A 17,907-nucleotide genomic window follows, 5' to 3' on the forward strand; every position below is an offset into this window, starting at 1 on the left:
ATAAAAAAATGCCATAATAAAATAGTGCCAGATTTTTCTTCAAACACTGAAGTAAAAAACTGCCTTTTGGAGTTCTACATTACTGCAGCCCTTCACAAGAGGCAGAACAGGTGAAGGTTTCCAAGTTTTGGTTAAGGAGCCTAGCAATGGCATTAATGCTGGCGAGGTATAGTATCTTAGTTAGTTAACTGAAATACAGCCTTTTGAAGTGCATAGCTCTGGACCTGAGGTTGTTACCTCAGGGTGTGATCTCCTAGAACAGATGGAGTTAGTCAGAGATTTTTTTCTGCTGTAATAATCTTAGGAACTGACTCCTCACCCTGCATTAGTGTACAGTTCACATTTCCCACCTACTGTACAAAGTCTATCTTTTGAATATCCCTAGCCATTAGTCCTTACTCAGTATCAGAACTGCTACCTTCTGCCTTATGTGTGTACATTCCCCCTTGCAGCACCTCCTGGATTTCTGTTATGCTGTGCTTCCACTATAAACAGTGAATTGAAGTCATGGTAAATGCATTTCAGTTACTTAGTGTCAAAAAACAGTATGAGAACATGTGAGGTAGAGTGTACTCATTCCATCTCCTCCTCTCAGTCTGCCTTTCAAGATCAAGGCTGAGGCTACTTCATTGGCTATGTCATCTTGCACAAAGATCTATCATATTTCAAAACACTAACAGTTTAGGACTGCAAATTATATTCAGGACAGTTTCCTAAAACATACTAGTACCTACTCCTGAACTGTTGTTGAAGGCTGAATTAATTATTTTGACATGCAAAAAGTATCTTTATCTGCTAGAAGCTAGTATTTGGCAATGCTACAGCTCTCTTTAGGCAGTGCTCCCTGCTGCACCATCAGAAATTGCTCTTGGCTGTGGCACCGCTACAGTGTTGGGATGCTTCTGCAGTAGCACCTGAATCTATTGCCCCTATAAGGGAACATTCCAGTAGTTAATACAGTTACAGCTAAATTATTCTGAAGAGGGAGAGGATATATTTAACCATGCCATTAAGATATGGGACAAAGACTTTTCTCAAAAAGGTGTAGACTGAAGAGACAGGTAGATTAAGCACATAGAGCCCTTTAAAAAAAAAACTGCCGTAAGCATTCTGACAAATACTCATCCTACTTTGTAGCTAAAGTTACTAACTTCACTTTCAGACTGTGTGTTATCAGATAAAAGCTAGTCACATACTTAATAATCTAGCCACAAGTTGAGGATTGCAAAAAGAAAAGCAGTTTTATTTAGTTTTCAAGAGGTGCCACTAAACATGGAAAACAAGTTGGGTTTTCATGTTTTGCAATGCACATGCTCATAAAAGATTAAGTTTAAATTACATGCAAGAGACTAAATTTCTTCACACTTTACAAAACAGGTCTGAAGCAAATAAAATGATTGTACATGACATTTACATTAGAAAGAGTACGCTAACAGTTGTAGCTTCCATAAGCACGTCCACATTCATCCCCTTAGCCAAAAGCTGCCCCACAATTAGGGCATCTTCGCTGTCTCAGTGCAAGACAGAACAGAATCCCAATTGGAAAGAATACAATGGCACACAAAACACCGAGACAGGTGAAGGTGTCCTCCAACACGCCAACCCTGCAAAAATGGAAAACAGACTGAGTCAAGAGCATCCACATTTGACCCAAAGTTACCCCATTGACCTTGTAGCTAAAATGACAGCTTCTTAGATTTTAGAAAGCAAGATGATATTCAAAAAGTTTTCCTTTTAAAAGGCTCGTATTTTCATGGCTTGCAGAAGGCTTTGAATTACACTGTTTAAAGAAAAATGCAAGTTTGCAGCTGTTCAGAGCAAGGACTGTAAATAAGAAATCTAAAGGTCTAGCTGAGACCAGCTCCTTTGTTCCAGACTTAACTATTTTCCTATCACTGCAGTCCTGGCCTGGTACTTAGAGTATAGCCACCACAAAGCTCAGCAGATGTATTTAACTATAACCACTGGGTAAATCAGGTACAATGAAAACGATGTACAGGTCTAGCACCATATATACAGTGGTAACTAGCTTAAGTCACATGCATTCTCGAATACAGAAAGGGCTAACATGAGAGCCTGTGCTACTGCAGCCGTCTGATAAACATGCTGTTGCGAGTTTTCCTTGAAGGATCTGCAACTCAGTGTTCTTCTCTTGTATTCTCGCATCCCTCTCCAAGTTACTACACAGAAATAGAATTAAATATTCAGGACAGAAGTTGWAAGCAAGTATCACACATTATGCCTTGATAGCACTTCTTGGGCTCCAGTTTTTTCTTGTAGTTAAGGATATACTTTTTCAGAACTAAACCTTACTCACTAAATATTTGTCTCAGTAAAGCGGAAACAGTTCTGCTTTTAAAATTATTTACTGAATCTTCTGGAATGACACAGTGCCGAAGATTCAACTGAACAATGGTATCCTGATTACTGCAAGTCAAACAACTCCGTTTCTCAGCTGTTTAGGTCTTTCACAATAGGCAGCAGTCACACTTGTGTCATATGCTCCATCTACCTTGTTTCTACAATATCCTAGTGTGAATCCTCGCAGTTCGTTCAACTTCAAGTCTCGCACAGGATAAATCTGGACAAGAGCTCTTTCAGAAAAAAGAATAAATAAAATCCTAGTTTCTGTGATTGTTCCGATCTGATGATGGGGTGCCTTTTCTCAGCTTTTTCCTAAGAGAAATATCTGAATGGGCAGAGAGTTGTGTAACATTGGTTAAGGGCTTCTGATGAAACATCTAACTAAGCAAGTTAAAACGAGATAATTGTGTATCTATAGTGTAAATCAGTGTTTCATCCACTAGGCTTGTCACTAATGAAAACTAACAATTTTCCACTTTGCTTCCACAAAGGTCCACCAGTAGCAGCGCAAGTAGCAGTTGGAGGGGGAATTAAAAAAACCAGAAGAGTTTAGTTGTTTGTGCTCAGAAATTCTTAGGTTCCTCTAATCAGTTCTAGTGCAAATACTATTATTATACTGCATAGAAGAATGACCAGTATTTTACAGAGAGCACAAAGTTAAGTATTTCCAAATAATCAGCTGACAAAAGAGGATGTTTTCACAATATCTAGCTTTGGGGTTCTGTGAAAAGAATCAAGACTTGCTATTTAAGCCATGTGATTTTCGAACTGCCTATCTGGCAGTAAGTCAAGTGACAGAAGAAAAACATTTAAAGTAGAAGAAATACTATAGTTGCTTCATTTGCAATAGCAAAGGTTATGTAAGTAAGCAGTCTTAATAGAAATGATCTGCATTTTTTTTTAGCACAAAGGAACAAAAAGGCCTTTCTGCTATGGAAGCGCATTTGAGGAAAACAAACAATAGCAATGGTTCAGGTAGATTTAAGTGGTTTAAGCGGTGAATTTTGTCCCAGTTATCTAGTTTTTAATTACTAGCATAACTTAGGTTTGATATACCATGAGTCAACATGCACCTCCAATATAAAGAGGCACTCCAAAGTTTAGATGAGAGTCCTTCTGTTGTAGATGCCATTCAGTGACTTCAAGCTTCCTATCTCAGTCTAAAGCAATTCAAATCTAATTATCAACTCAGTGGAAAGTAAGATCCTTGGGAAGCTTTCTGGATATACAGCAGACTTCTTTATATCTGTTTAGCACTGAAGCCATTTAGTAGTCCAGCTACTCCCTAAAAACATGACTTGAATTTCTTGTCCTGTTGAATCAAGATTGCCAGAAACAGAATCCCAAACAGGGTATACAAGAGCTTCTCAAAAAAGCTTTTTTCCTTTCTTTGGCACAATTACAGAGGTCAGTCTAGTAATTGTATGAGAATGTTTTAGAACCATCTCATCCAAAGCACTATCACAGCTGATGGCTGTCAGCAGCCTGCTGACTGGAACATTCATTGCTTCCCAAGACCTCTTAGTTCAAAAGGGGAAATGCTTTTTCTGGTATACTTTTTCTGGCTTTTTATAGAAGTCCTAGAATTTAGAAAAAGAAAAGGATAAACCTCTGTTTGATAACAACTTGCTAAACCAAGAGCTACTTTAGTTAAACTAGCCTACTGCATTGAGCTTCAGTGTCTCCTGTTGCAGAGAGTACAGATAATCTTGCCACATTCAGGTACAGGAGAGTGACAGTAAAGCTGTTCATCTGATGAAATCCAACCCAATTACAAGCCACAGAAGTAATCAAGAACACTTGACCTAATTTCTGATTAAAGCTGATAAGAACATTGTTTAATTTTAGTAGAAGCCATAGACTCTTCTTGATCATGACACAAAGTATAGAACAGCTAGCATTTCACAGAATTGCTCAGGTTAGACAAGACAGGAGATCACCTAGTCCAACCCCTGACTGCAAACAGAGTAACACTGAATTCAGACCACATTGCTCAGGGCTTTGTTCAATCAAATCTTGTAAAGCTGCAAAGATGAGAATTCCAGAGCCTCTTTGGGCAACCTGTTCCAATGTTTAGTTATCCTCAGAGTGCAAAATATTATCTTTATATCCAGTTGGAAGCTTTCCTGTTTTAATTTATGACCACTATCTCATTTTCCTCCCCTGTACACCTCAGCAAGGAACTGAGCTTCACCTTCTCAGTTATGTGCTCCCAGGTTCTGAAAGGCTGCTGTTAACACCCCCCAGACCTTCTCTTGATGTGGAGTTTTCCCTCACACACACATACCTTGGGGGATTAGCAGGTAGCATACATTTGCTCTAAAAAGGATTACAAATTGTTGACTCCTGTCTTGGAGACCTGCCACAGACTGTTCAGATTTGCCCTAAGACAGAACAGCTCTTTTAGATGAACATATGAAAGCATGGTGTAGAAAACAAGTGTTATTTGGCAGTTTTAAGGATTTCTGTTATAGCTCTTAGCCTCAAGAGTGTTCCCAATCTAGATAGGCTACTACTGTGCAGTCAACAAAAATGGCAACTGCTTCAGGCACAGACAACCAAACAGGCAGGATGCAAATTCCAAGTTTCAAGATGTATAAGGATTCTGCCTCTCCTATCCTATTCAGGTGATCCTGGGCCAACCTAAAAGCAAAAAATTCTGTAAAGAGTCCGCACTGCCAGCCAAAAGGTTTGTTTCAGTCTGTTACTTAAATTTACTACACACATCAGCAATATCTGGTTCCTGCAGCTGCCAGCACATTCTCTCCTGTGGTCACAGATCCCTCTTAAGAGGGCAGGAAACAATACAATTAACATGCAGGGGCCTAGGTGCACTAGTCATTTAGGGCTTGACCACTTTAGCAGAATAAGAGAGACTTAAGAATTCCAGCTGTAGATTTACAAAGTAATAGTACTTTCAGTATCAAGACTTCACTGTGGAAGGTGCCAATTAGATAGGTTACATACAGGACTACACTAGCTATTCACACTCAGACTYCCTAATGTATCAGATGCAGCACTACTGTCACACGCTGTTAACAAATATACTTCTGGTAGCTATAAAAATCCAGAAGCCAAACATGCATCACTGAAAATAACTCTCTAAGTGTTTCCTATTTCTACTTCCAGAACTGATGTCTCCCTTAGAGCTGTTTTAAAACCTGCTATAGATGTAGTTCAGCTCCAGCTCAGTCCCTACTGAATGGCCACCCCACATATCAAACATTGTTTCAGCGCARCACGTCGTGTGACAAAGGACCGATACGACAGCAGAAAGTTTTCTGGATGGAGTTTTAATTTCAGAACTTGGCTTCTTTCTGAAATGCTGTATCTGAACATCCTCCAAAATGGAGGTAGCCAGAAAAGTCTGCATATTCAGACTTAAGAAATTTGAGCAGCTACACTAAATAGTCATAATTCAGAGCTGAGAACACTTAGATTCCCTGGTGCAGTCAAAGCCAACACAAACAGAGCTAGAATGACCTTGAAATACATGCTTCAACAGGCAAGGTGCCAGTGCCAAAGAGTTGTTGTTTTCCTACAGGGCAGTCACAGACAACCTATTATACAAGTGAACAGAATGAAGCAGRGTGCAGAATTCAGACTATTCTGCTACTGCAATTGCCTAAAATGTTACATCCTGATTAAACTTAAGAGCCACTCCCCTTCCTCTGAAACATCCCTGGAAGCTAAAGGCTTTTCAAAGTGTTCTTGATACTCTGTTTATGTAGCTTAAATGTTAAGTTTAAGCTTTCAACATCAATCCCCTCCCTTTGATAAACTTACTTTACTTCTGTTTACAGAGTTCCTCCAATAGCTGTTGACGTAACATTTGGTATAAAGGTACTGTCAGACTACAGTTGATCCTAGCAGTAGGTTTATACTTCCATAGCCCTGAGTAAGACTGCATTAAGGAAACATGAGGTAGAATAACTCAAGTTACCACACGGATTCTTGTCTCAAAACAAGAGTGTCCTGAGCTCATTTTGTTGTACTCTCTGCTGCCTGTTGTGGCTACCTCTGCCAACTCAGCACAGTGTCACCCCTCTGCTCCCTGCCAGGCAAGTTAGGCACGCGCACTACCAGAGCTGCATCTTTCTATCAATGCAAAAGCACTTCAATCTCACATTGCTATTGCACACTAGTCTTAAACACCAATATCCGTGTGTCCAGAGACATTTTAACTCAAAGCAATGACAGATCAGCTCTGCAAAAAAATGTTCAGCTATGATGACAAACTCTTCAGGATTTAAGATCCTTCCTTTTTTCCAGTGGCATGCTTTTGTGGAACTATTCTCACAAGTGTAAGTGCCACCTTTATTTCCAAGGCTCTAAAGCACTTCATGAAAGCCTTCTCAGCCATGGCAAGTTTCATGTATCTCTCTAGTCCCTTTTAGCTTCCATCCCCACAACTCTGTCACTAATCACAAATTCATCTGCTTAAAACACAACCTGGAAGTGTTGTGTTTAAAATGGCACATAAAAGTGCCCAAATCCATGAAATCATCCTTCTCCAAGACAGAATCTCCATACTCAGCACTGACAGAATCAACACACGTGGCAAAGGACAGTAATTCTGGTTTCCCACCCACAGATACTATAAATATTAGTAATAACAACATTCACTGAGTACTACTGTACAAAGTATTTCTCCAACTGAAGCAGAAGGGATGTGTCAAGAATCAAGCACAAGGTGACAATCGACCCTTTTTCTTTGCAAATCTTCAAGACGACTACCAGTGGAGACCATCGTGACAGGGAGGCTTAAACAAGCTGACAATCATACCCAGAAAGTTGGTCCAGCTTACCTGCCAGGGTTCTGTATCTGATTCAAATAACTTTATAGATTCTTGCCACAATGAATTGTTGACTTACAGAATGTATGGACTTGAAGCACAGAATTACACTTTTACCTCTAGTATTTCTTCAGTAAGTTTTAACACTGACCATAAATACACTCATCATCAGCAAAAGCAAATTTCAGACTGCTTGGAAATAGAACTACTGCTTGTCCTCATGATGCAGTTTGCCAGGTCGCTCTTGCAGGTCAGATTCAGCCACCCTCACATCTGTCCAACAGATATCTCTGTGTTTCTTGTGGGACTGATGAACACACCAAGCAGCCCTTTCACTTCTGCTGGCTTGATGACAAGTATTTCCATTGGGYTTACTAGGGTTGGAAAGAAACACTTCATGTCTGCCTCGCCTGGCATGCAAACTTTTCTACAGTGAAAGTGCTGATGAACTACACTACAACTAAACACTATGCCAACAGACAAGGAGGAGCCAGGCCATTTCTGCTGTTAAGCAGAAATTCACCTTCAACTTGGCACATCTGCACATGTCCTGCATCACCTCAGCAAACAGCACTCAGGGAAGTTGCAGGCTCTAGAGTTGCTCTGCTTGCTTGATACTTTCTCTTTAGTCTATGTCTAGTGTTCTCCTGCGAAGTACTCCAGGCCAGGACCCACATCAGGCAATGACAGTGGTGCCTGCTTCCCTTCCACCACAGAATATCCCCCACTATACTGAAATACAACTATCACAGAGGTGACAGTACTGCAGGGAAAGGGAGATAGGGAAAAAATAAAAAAAAAAAAAAAAAAAAGTTATGAACAGAACAGCAGTCAACATTGCCACTACTGCAAAAAAGGCAAGTATCATATAGAGATGTATCTGGACTACAGCCTGCAACTTACGTAAACCTTTTATACATACCCTGGATTATTAATGCTTCCTCTGGACTACTGTACCCAGAGTCAGTCTCAGGAAAGATGTAGATCAATGGGAGAGAGCCAAAAAGAAAGAAAAATAGTATAGAAAAATGCATTCTGCAACAATTTGCCTTTTCTACTCAGCCTTCAAGTCCTAATCTAATTACTTACTAATTACTACACCATTAACCTGCCAGGAAACCTCAAAAGCAGCTCCTTAAAGAGGAGCATACTATCCAAAATCATAAATGCTTTTATTAGACTGACTTTTAAAACAGAGTGGGAGAGCTTYCTAGTAACACTTGTTTCCAGATATTTTCCACTAGCTGTCCTACTTGAGCATATTACTGTAAGCGGGGGTTCTGCAGTATGCCTTAAGGCTAACAGGAAAGCTTTAATACAGTAACTTCTTTGCTTTGCAACCTCTTTGTCTAGGATATATCTGGACATTAAAACTATACAATACATTTTAATTTGCTCTCCAAAATAGACCAGAATTAAAGATTTGAGCAGTAAACAAGGCTCTCACGCCTTCAACATCATTCACTAGGGAAAAGATGTGCTACTAGAAGTGCCACCTTCTGGTAAAAATCTAATAGGACTGAAATGCAGAGATAGATAAAACTGTTTGGACATAGCCAGGCTGGTTACAGAGACAGTTATAGACAGGATGTTAGAATTAAAAGAAAAATGGCAAGCCTGATATAGAAGTTGAATTTGGTGACTTGTATTTGTGAAAATGCATGAAATGCTTAGCACTCTCAGGCCAAATGAAAATCAGTGGTAACAGCTCAGGAACACCAGATGAGGCAACTGCTTCCTCCTCCCCCTCTCCCCAAAGGTTATCCAGGTAACATACATGCACATAGAAATATCTAGATTTTGTCTATCTACTAAGTAATTAAAGATTTAAGCTGTTTTCAGTACTAGGGATACATCTGAGGAAAACAGAGTCCCTTTCCCAGGCATTTCAATTACATCCAGAAGACCTTACTTCAGAAAAGGCATACTATCAAAGTATGCAGTGCACAGCATGTTAAGGTTCTTGTATTTCCTGTCTTGTTTTGCTATTACACTAATACCATCTTTTTCATTCACATACAGCGACCATTTCCTTCCTGTAGGCATAAAACTCTTGCTTTGTTAGCGTTTTTAAGTCTTCTCTTCATCTTTTGCTCACTTCATATTCGGTCCCTGCCCTTAAATCTACCTTTGTGACCCTCAGTAAGTCAGTGTGTTTAGTTAAGAGAATAAGCAGCCTAACTTTGATCTGGCCTTATGGAATAAACACTAATTAAACATTAAAGAGGGATCAATCGGGGTACTTCTGGTCAGCCTTGAGTAGCTGCAAACCAAGCACAGATGACTGCTGCCTAACCCATTACAATCAACCCTCTTAATCTTGCAAAGGGCAAGTCTACTAGTAAGCAGGTGTCCCTGGCACTTTTAAACAGAATTTACTTTAAAGTCCCTTCCCCCCTAAGCAGAGTCATTTGGAAAGTATTCCTTATGCCAAGCTCAGCATTTCACCAGTTCAAAAAAATCACTGTCCATATTCAGCATCAAAACCAGGGAGAAGGACCATCGAGGGACAAAGCCAGCCACAGGACACAGTCCAGGGTCAGTGTGCGGAGGAGAACTGGAGGCAGCAAACCAACTAGCAGGCCAAGGCAGTTACATGTGACACACATTTGGGAAGCGTAACTGAACCATAACTATGTGACCTCCCTGATAACATACCTATTATTTCAGGGTCAGTTCCCATAACAGATCTATAGCAGTGGGCTTACCGCAGCATTAACTACACAAGCACTTTTGGGCTTCTGTTGATTTATGTCACCACCTAATTTTAGATGAAGCACTTACCCAATCACTCCTCATTTAGCCAATTACTACACTTAGGAGGAGAAAAATCCCTACTTCTTTATAAATGAGAATATATGTTAGCTTTTGCATCCTACCTGAGCTGTGGAGTAATTAAGAGACTCCATATTCAAACTGTAGATTCATTAATGTAACCAAACATAAATTTTGTTCTACAGTATAAGCCACGTAAAAGCTGATTATAACTGCACCACTCCCAATCTAAAAATAAAGAGGAAAGGTTTATTTATACTGCAAGCAGTGCCTTGGATTTAAGCTATACTGCAGCTGCCAACTCTGTAAAGTAAGGTCAATTATTGCCATTGACAAGCATTTAAAAATCAAATTACATTCCAGACAAACCTTTTCTTGAAAGTAAGTCTTAAAAAATTAACATCTTAAGTCAAATGCTCAGGATCAAAGGGCCGGTAGCGAGGTTTTAAAAGACAACATCAGAACAATTTAACATGAGCATTTTTTAGATTTAACACTATCTCACAGTATTTGTGTTGCTAATCAGTATTTTCCACCCCTTACAAATAAAGTCCAAGGACTCATTCCAGGTAATTAGAGATGGTATTTTGGTTGTAGGACAAGCTCTGCACAACCTGAAAAGAAAACTATACTCCACTTAAAAAGTGTCTCCAGCTATATTCTACAAAGCTACTCCCTCACTGATCAAGCAAGACTAGCAGAGTTTCTCACGACAGTATCCCATCTTGCCTGCCACTGACGTTAGCAGAGTTTTTAACTTCAGATTTAAACAGAGACAAAGCAGTGACATGCAAGGCCTTTGGAAACTGCATACTAGATCTATAGATTTGAACATGAAAGCAAACCTAATAGCCTCTGTTAGGTTGGTCCTAGCTAATGCAACGGCAGCAGCTAGGTTAAGCATACTTACATCTTTAGCTGTAAGTAAAATAGGAAGAGAACTGATCACTGCAACTATGTAAGCAAGGGAATGCTTACAGTTTTAATTTCCAGGTACCAGCTCCCCTACCCTCAGCTTGAAAGCATGCTGAATGGTTGTTGATCCATATTTACAGAAAGGGGCCTGCATCTATACATAGCYATTGGCCTGCTCTCCTCAGGGTAGGCTGCGCGTACATGTACAACGCTATTATCCTCAAAAAGTCACTTTCAAGCAACAGGTACTACACTATTTGCAGTCTAACCTGAGTTTCCTTAACCTTTAGGCCATTTCATTTATTATTTCATATAGAGGACAAGCTGCAGAGTCAGAGAAATTCTGGCAATGGGAACAGCCTATATCCAACTGCCACATTCATCAGAGAAGGCTGGTACTCCAAGAAAAATAAAGCAGCACCACTGCTTTAATTCCAGTTCTGAGATAAGCTCTATAGCTTCACACAATCACCTAGCCTCACAAATGAGGCCGAGTAAGCTAATTAGAGTAATTTGTGCACCATGGATATTTAGCCACGTGCTGGCTAGAGACCTGGTGTTCCCCCTCACAAGTGTGTGTACATAGTCAGGTCAGGATTACCTCTGGTCACTGTTGTCACCCAACAGACCTTTCTTCTTCCTCAGAAAATGTGGTGACCCTGCTTGAGCAGGGAGGTTGGATTTGATGATCTCCAGAGGTCCCTTCCAACCTTACCCATTCTGTGATTCTGTGACTGGTTTTCTCCTCTCTCCCAAAACTCCTTATTGCTAAGTTAGGAAATCCTAACTATCACAGACACCAAGATAAATGGTATACTCATAAAAGAATGCTATCAGCTCAGGCCCACTTACAGACTGGGAGTTTGGGGCTACATTACGATTTTTTTTTTTAGGGACTGATTAGGGAATACATTTCTGCTATATCTTRTTTAACTTGTTAATGAAGTCTTATTAGAAAAAAAAAAAGATGGTTACATTATTGCCCTTAAATCAGTTCAGAGCAGTAAGAATAAAATTCTTGCAGAAACTGCACGAGCTATGCTCTTCTCACTTGAGATCCTATTAAAAGGCTTACTACCTCCCCTCTTTTGGGCTTGGGTAATAGATCTTCTTCTAATCAGCTGTGTGCCTCTGATGTAAGGCTGGCAGGGGAAAAAAAAAAAGTTGCAAGTATCCTAGCCAGTAATTCCAAATGGCAGACTCATGGCATCTGCTCAAGTCTGCTGTATCAAGTCTTTCTTCCTTGCAATCACATGCGTAAGTCATTACTGAATTTCATGCCCTAACTGCTCCAGCCACCAAATTACAGCAGAACAGGGATGAATGCCCCAATCTGTCTGCACAGCATACGTTTACAAAAGCTATGTACTATAAGGAAGTTATTTTGACTCCCATCACAGGCTGATCTTGTTTTCCTGACTAAGACCAGTGCCAGGAACTGCTACACTATTATTGCTATTCTTCTTCATAGCAGTCTTGAAATAGTATTTCAAAGGTAGCTTTAGTCATAAGATTCAAAAGGATCTCTGTAGTATATCAGCCTGCTATTAGAAACAGAAAATCCACAGGTTTTCCTCAGGATATTACATGTATTCTCTAAATAGCTAAATCTTTTTTTGACTCCTTGTATTTTTAACCAATATATACTATGAAAATATATTAAGAGTATTTACCAAAATTTTAACTGTATTTGTTGCGAATAACTGCAGAAAACCTACATCCTAAAGAGTTTCTATCAATTTCCACACACAGTGTTGATGGCTAAAGTAACGGAAGTGAAACCAAAAAAAATTCAAATTTTGAAGGAGTTCATCTAGTTGCAATTTTCCCAGAGACCATTCTCTCAGAAGAGATGCACTTAATCAAAGAAAAAATAATTTAAATCAAAACCTGAGATCCTACTACTTTGTCAAGTCAAAAAACACAACAAAAAGATGCTTAGAGCAGGAAGGCTATACGACATTTGGGAATAAATACAGTTTTAATGCCACTCATCCTCCAGTCCTGGAAGGGAGTTCAGTATTACTGTAATTTGAGATCCACTCCAACAATTCTCAAGAGAAAACCATCATAGTGCAGTGGTTTATGTCCTTCTTCTCACCCTTTCTGCTGAACAACCAAATACTTGCTAAACAGGGGAATTAAAACTGAACAGGGCCCATTACAGGCTCTGCCTCAGATTTTGAAAGAACTAGTTTTTGCAAGCTTCAAGAGAATGCTTTCTTAATTTTTCAAGGGATCTTTCTTCTTGTAAGTAATGGGAGAACAAACACTCCTTCAAAGTTTGTTCTACTCAAACAAAGCAAGACGGAGAAAAAGAAAATGAAAGTGACCCCAGGAGCAGCAGCCACACTGCATTCTCCAAGCTAAAAAGATAGTTACATGGCTGGATCTCTAAAGCTAGTGTCTGTAATGACTCAAGTTGTTCTTGTAAACAGAGAACAGTTTAAAAGCATAACTTGGCCAATCATCAGATGTCAACTGCAAGCAATAAAATTAACTGACAGCATTCTGCATGTCAGTTTGATTCTCTATACACCAGGATTGGGTTTGGAGAAAAGTTCACACTAAGTCTGAGGAGAACAAGACTGCAATTACCACAGACATTATAACAATACAAAGAAAGAAAAACATGTAGCAAGTACTAGAGTCTGTAATTGGGAAGCAGTGCTGACCAGTGACGAGTGAAGATGATCTAACTAATGAATAATTTAAGCAAGAGGTAAGGCACGCAAGACAGGAGAGTCATCCCTCAGGCACAGCAATGCTTTAGAGATGAAGAAGAAAGTTTATATATAGTGACCAGGTGCATGCAATGCTGATACTACCCTACTTATAAGGAGGCTACTTTTAAAGATGTATTACAAGCTTTTTACAACTTTGTACCATAATTTTTGCCTAAAGATCCACTTTGCTGTAGCTAGCCTATCAACCCCAAGATCATTCATGACTGTGCAGTACAAGACTCCTACCCATAGGAGACAAGTAGCACACGTTTCTCCTTCTCAAACATCATATATTTTAAGTTGGAGTGGTTTTGATTTGAATTAGCAACACTTACACATGCCACTGTGCAGGAGACTGGTTTGTGTTTCTCATGACAGAAGTCCTCACGATGGGCATTAGCCCTCTCTATCAGTGATGTTATTCCACAGCCACAAACAAGACTTTCTCCCCCTCACGGCGTAAAGCAAATCAACTTCTCTAATAATCATGCACAGCATCAAATCAGAAGAGTAACAGAAACACTGTTTTATTTAATAATCAGATTTTTATGTACTACTAATAGTTTTGTATGTTATTGATGCCTTTACATTTTTCTGTTCAGTGTTTTATCAAGTACATAGTTGCATGTTGCATTCTCTGTAACAGGTTTCCAGGCCAAAAAAGTAAACTAGAACTATGCTTAAGTTCTTGAGAAGTCAAAGATTATGAGCTCTTTTTCTAAAGAGAAGCAGTCAATGTAACCCTTCAGAAAAATGAATGCTGACCCTTAGGAAGAGTTACACTGCCAGTACTATGCTTCCCATCCAACCGCACTGTCCTTTCTAATAATTCCTTAAAGTAGCAGACTATCAAGTCCTCAGCAAGTCAAAAGACAAGCAATCTGAGATTCTTCCCTCCCATCACTGAGACGAAGAGTCACACTTGGACTCTTCCTCTAAAAAGAGTCAGCAGAACTTGCGATACAATCTGGCATTGCGAAGAAGGCTGAGATACACCACTACCARATACAGTTACTGGCCCTTGGGATTCCCGTTCAAGCGTATTTCAGAAGTGCTTAGAAGAGTCCTACAGTTTAAGCAGTGGAGCACTATGGCTCAGAGTAACCAACAGGTCACAGTAATCCTTGCAGCTTAACTTTCTTTCATAGCCGAAAACAAAAACCTGAGGATCTAAAAGTGAACCAGGTTTTGTAAAGGGTGTTTTGTTTTAGCAGAGTGGAAGGAGGAGTCCAAGGATTCTACTTCAGATCAACACTAACCTGACAGGAGGCAACGTACACAGCACCGGGTACCTGCAGGAATGCAAGGCTAATATGGGACTTACTATTGGATAGAACTATTTAAGCCAGGTCACTTTTAAACGCCTTACTGAAGGTTCACATTTGTTTCATTTTCCCAGAGAGGGCTGAAAGGATACTAGAGTTTAATATTATACTTGTAAAAAATTGTTTCAAAAGGAATCTCCTAGAGCATCCCAGGGTAACTGCAAGAAATAAATCCTAAAAATGTCAGCAGGAGTCCACCAACCTTAAGCTACTGCAAAAGACCATTTCTATATTAAATTTACTTCCAGATTTATGCTTTAAGGCCAGAAGGCCCCTATAAACATACAGCTTGATTTTCATCAAGTAATGTAGAGTTCTTCCTGCTTTCTGTTTGAGTCAAAGCACAAGCATTTTAACAAAATCACTCAAGGGGCAGGATCTACCATATCCTCTGAACAGCTCAGTGGCTATGTTCCCCATTGTTTAAAACATACACCTCCTTATAGATCAATAGCTCTAACTACTACCATTTTTCAGCTTTAACTAGTGGAATTTCAACAGGCACCTGCTTTTTTATAGCATAAGAACTTATTATTTGACTCCATTTTGGAGGGCAGGTACTGACTCTTGAACAAACATCAGTTTTAGCTATGTCTCAGATGCCTTCTGGCTTTGCATCTGACACTATGACAAGCTCCATCACGCTGAAACCCAGTATCACTTAAACTATTCTGGCAAGCCCGTTTCACATGCACATTTTCAAACAGATAAGCAAGAGCTCAGGTCTGCAGAATATTAAGTGCCTCCTTGCAAGATGCTGCAAGGGTAAATCCCATACATCTTAACAGAAAGGGAACAATACTGCATTTGTGTGTCAAAGCTGGACAGACACACAAGTGTCTGAAGTGCACAAACAGCAATCTGACTGCCCTGACCCATTTGTTAATATCCTGGATGACAGGAATTGAGAAGTGCAAAGGGACTACAGCAGACTTACAGCATTAATGCAGAACAGAGTGAGTGCCTCCTTCCCTTTTTTATAGCTGTTGATCTCTGAGGGGGAACTTGTTCTTTTGTTGCAACTCCAACTAAGAAGCTGACTACTCTTTTTCCAGTTCCCTCCCTGCCTCAGATTAACACTTTGAATTAAATCTATTAATTCCCATGTCTTCTGCAGTAAGACTTTTAAAATCTTATATTACTGATGTTTTTAATCAACACCAACAACCATCTCACCCAGTTTTGCACAGCGTAGATAATGTTAGGATGGGAACAGGACATCTTGCATAGGACTGCCAGATAACCAGAAGTGACTACCACCAAATATCACAGAAAGTTTCATAAGGAAGTCATGCTACTCACTACACCTGGTCATAAATGCATCAGAAAGGACTCCTGTCTTCCCCTCCCTCAAGGGCTGACCATTTACATTTGTGACAGAAATGTCTTTTCATTGAAAAATACCACTTACGTATCTTCCTCCATCATAAAGTACAGATTCATGTTTACATGAAGTCTACTACATTAATTGTAGCAGTGGTGAGAGAACCCATTAGGACAAGACCATGCTGAATAAATGAAAGCACTCTACTACTTTATTTTAGTACTTTTTCAATTAATTCCATTGTACTATACACACACCAACTATTGGGAGAGGGAAATCAACTAACTGTTTGCATACCACTCAAAAAAAAAAAAGAAAAAAAAAAGACAGATTTGAGTTTGTTTCTCAACTAGAGAACAATTTTACCTGCATGCAGGACAGCCTCCAACTACAACTACAGAAGTGGTGGTAGCAGGCTGTTGAATAATGGTGTACGTGCTTGAATAGTTTGGCTGTGCTGACGGTGGAGGAACAGCATATCCTAAAATGAGAAGAAACAACTGAATCACCGTGTGTGAAGCAAACAACAATAATCTGGTTAACTGTATGGAAACAACTGTTTAACAGAGGGAAAAAATAAATAGAAATGTAGTCTTGATGAAGCATTTTACAAATCTGTATCAAAGTAGAGTTGAAACATACTATTCAGCACACCTAACTGCAAAGCCTCTTCATCAACCTAAGCACCTAGTAAATTTTAACCAGCTAAAAAGCACACTGAGCTAATAATTAACTCAGAGTTTGTATCAATGCTGTTAGAATACTGGGGGAAAACAGTTTAAACAAACAAGGATTATGAGTTTCACTTCCAGAGGTTATGTTTCAGATATGTGCCGCTCCAGCATACAAACTACTGAAATGGAACAAACCTTCCTCTGATTTCCAGCTTAACTTCCACACATTAAAGTTTGTAACTAGAGAATCAGGCAGGGGTACTAGGATGCAAGCAGTAAGGAAGCAAGTTGCACAGCATGAAGTCCTTCGAAAAACCCACGAGGCTGAACTAGTGAATGTGTCATTTTAACAACTGTATTTAGAATACTGAGAAAGCTTTTGGCTACTGCATTAACATAAAAAACAGAATAAATRCTTCTTAAAGGGATAGTTAGAGACATGCAGCATAACCACACAGTCAAGGTACACTTTGCCCAGGTATAATCCAGCTCGAGTTTCTCTCTCGCACACAGTTTTCAGATTTTCTTGATTCAATTTACGTACCGAAAAATGTAATACTCCACGATTTGGAATGAAAAGTCACCAGCAATTTATATTATAGGAGAATGTGCTCCAAGTTACTARCAAGGAATTATCCGTGGCCTCGAGACTCAACGCAACGCCTGAGCAGCGGGGCCCAAACACGGGCTGCACCGAGGGCGCTTGGTCCCTCCTCGCCGCGGAGCCTCCTGCCCGCCCTCGGCGGCGGCTCGCCCCAGCAGCGGTACTGTGCCTACTCACCTGCGCGAGCCTCTCCGGGACTACCGAAGTGCACCAGAAAAGCAAACAAGAGCCAGAGAGGGCACAAGGAAGCGCGTGAAGAGGGAAGGGCAAGTTTTTAATGATATTTTTGTTAAAAAAAGGAGCCAAAGTGCTAACGCCGCTGCGCCCCCCCCCCCCGCCGGCGCTCCGAGGGGGAAGGCGGCTCTGAGGCGGCCGCGGCGGGAGAGGCCGGCGCCGCCGGCGGG

The 17,907-nt window shown here is 40.1% G+C and overlaps 1 protein-coding gene across 1 annotated transcript in view; it reads right to left on the reverse strand.

Moving 5' to 3' along the window:
* Positions 1-1,215: 1,215 nt before the first annotated feature.
* Positions 1,216-17,907, reverse strand: part of BRI3 (brain protein I3) — a 19,119-nt gene continuing 2,427 nt past the window's right edge. The window contains exons 3-5 of the mRNA XM_085300546.1: positions 17,681-17,777; positions 16,592-16,706; positions 1,216-1,604 (exon numbers count right to left, since the gene is read on the reverse strand). Of these exons, the coding sequence (XP_085156672.1) occupies positions 1,472-1,604; positions 16,592-16,706; positions 17,681-17,777 (345 nt within the window). The 3' untranslated portion in view covers positions 1,216-1,471. The remainder of the gene's footprint in view (positions 1,605-16,591; positions 16,707-17,680; positions 17,778-17,907) is intronic.

Source organism: Rhea americana, unplaced genomic scaffold, assembly GCF_003343005.1.
Source record: "Rhea americana isolate MKP2758 unplaced genomic scaffold, rheAme1 scaffold_10, whole genome shotgun sequence".
NCBI lineage: Eukaryota > Metazoa > Chordata > Aves > Rheiformes > Rheidae > Rhea > Rhea americana.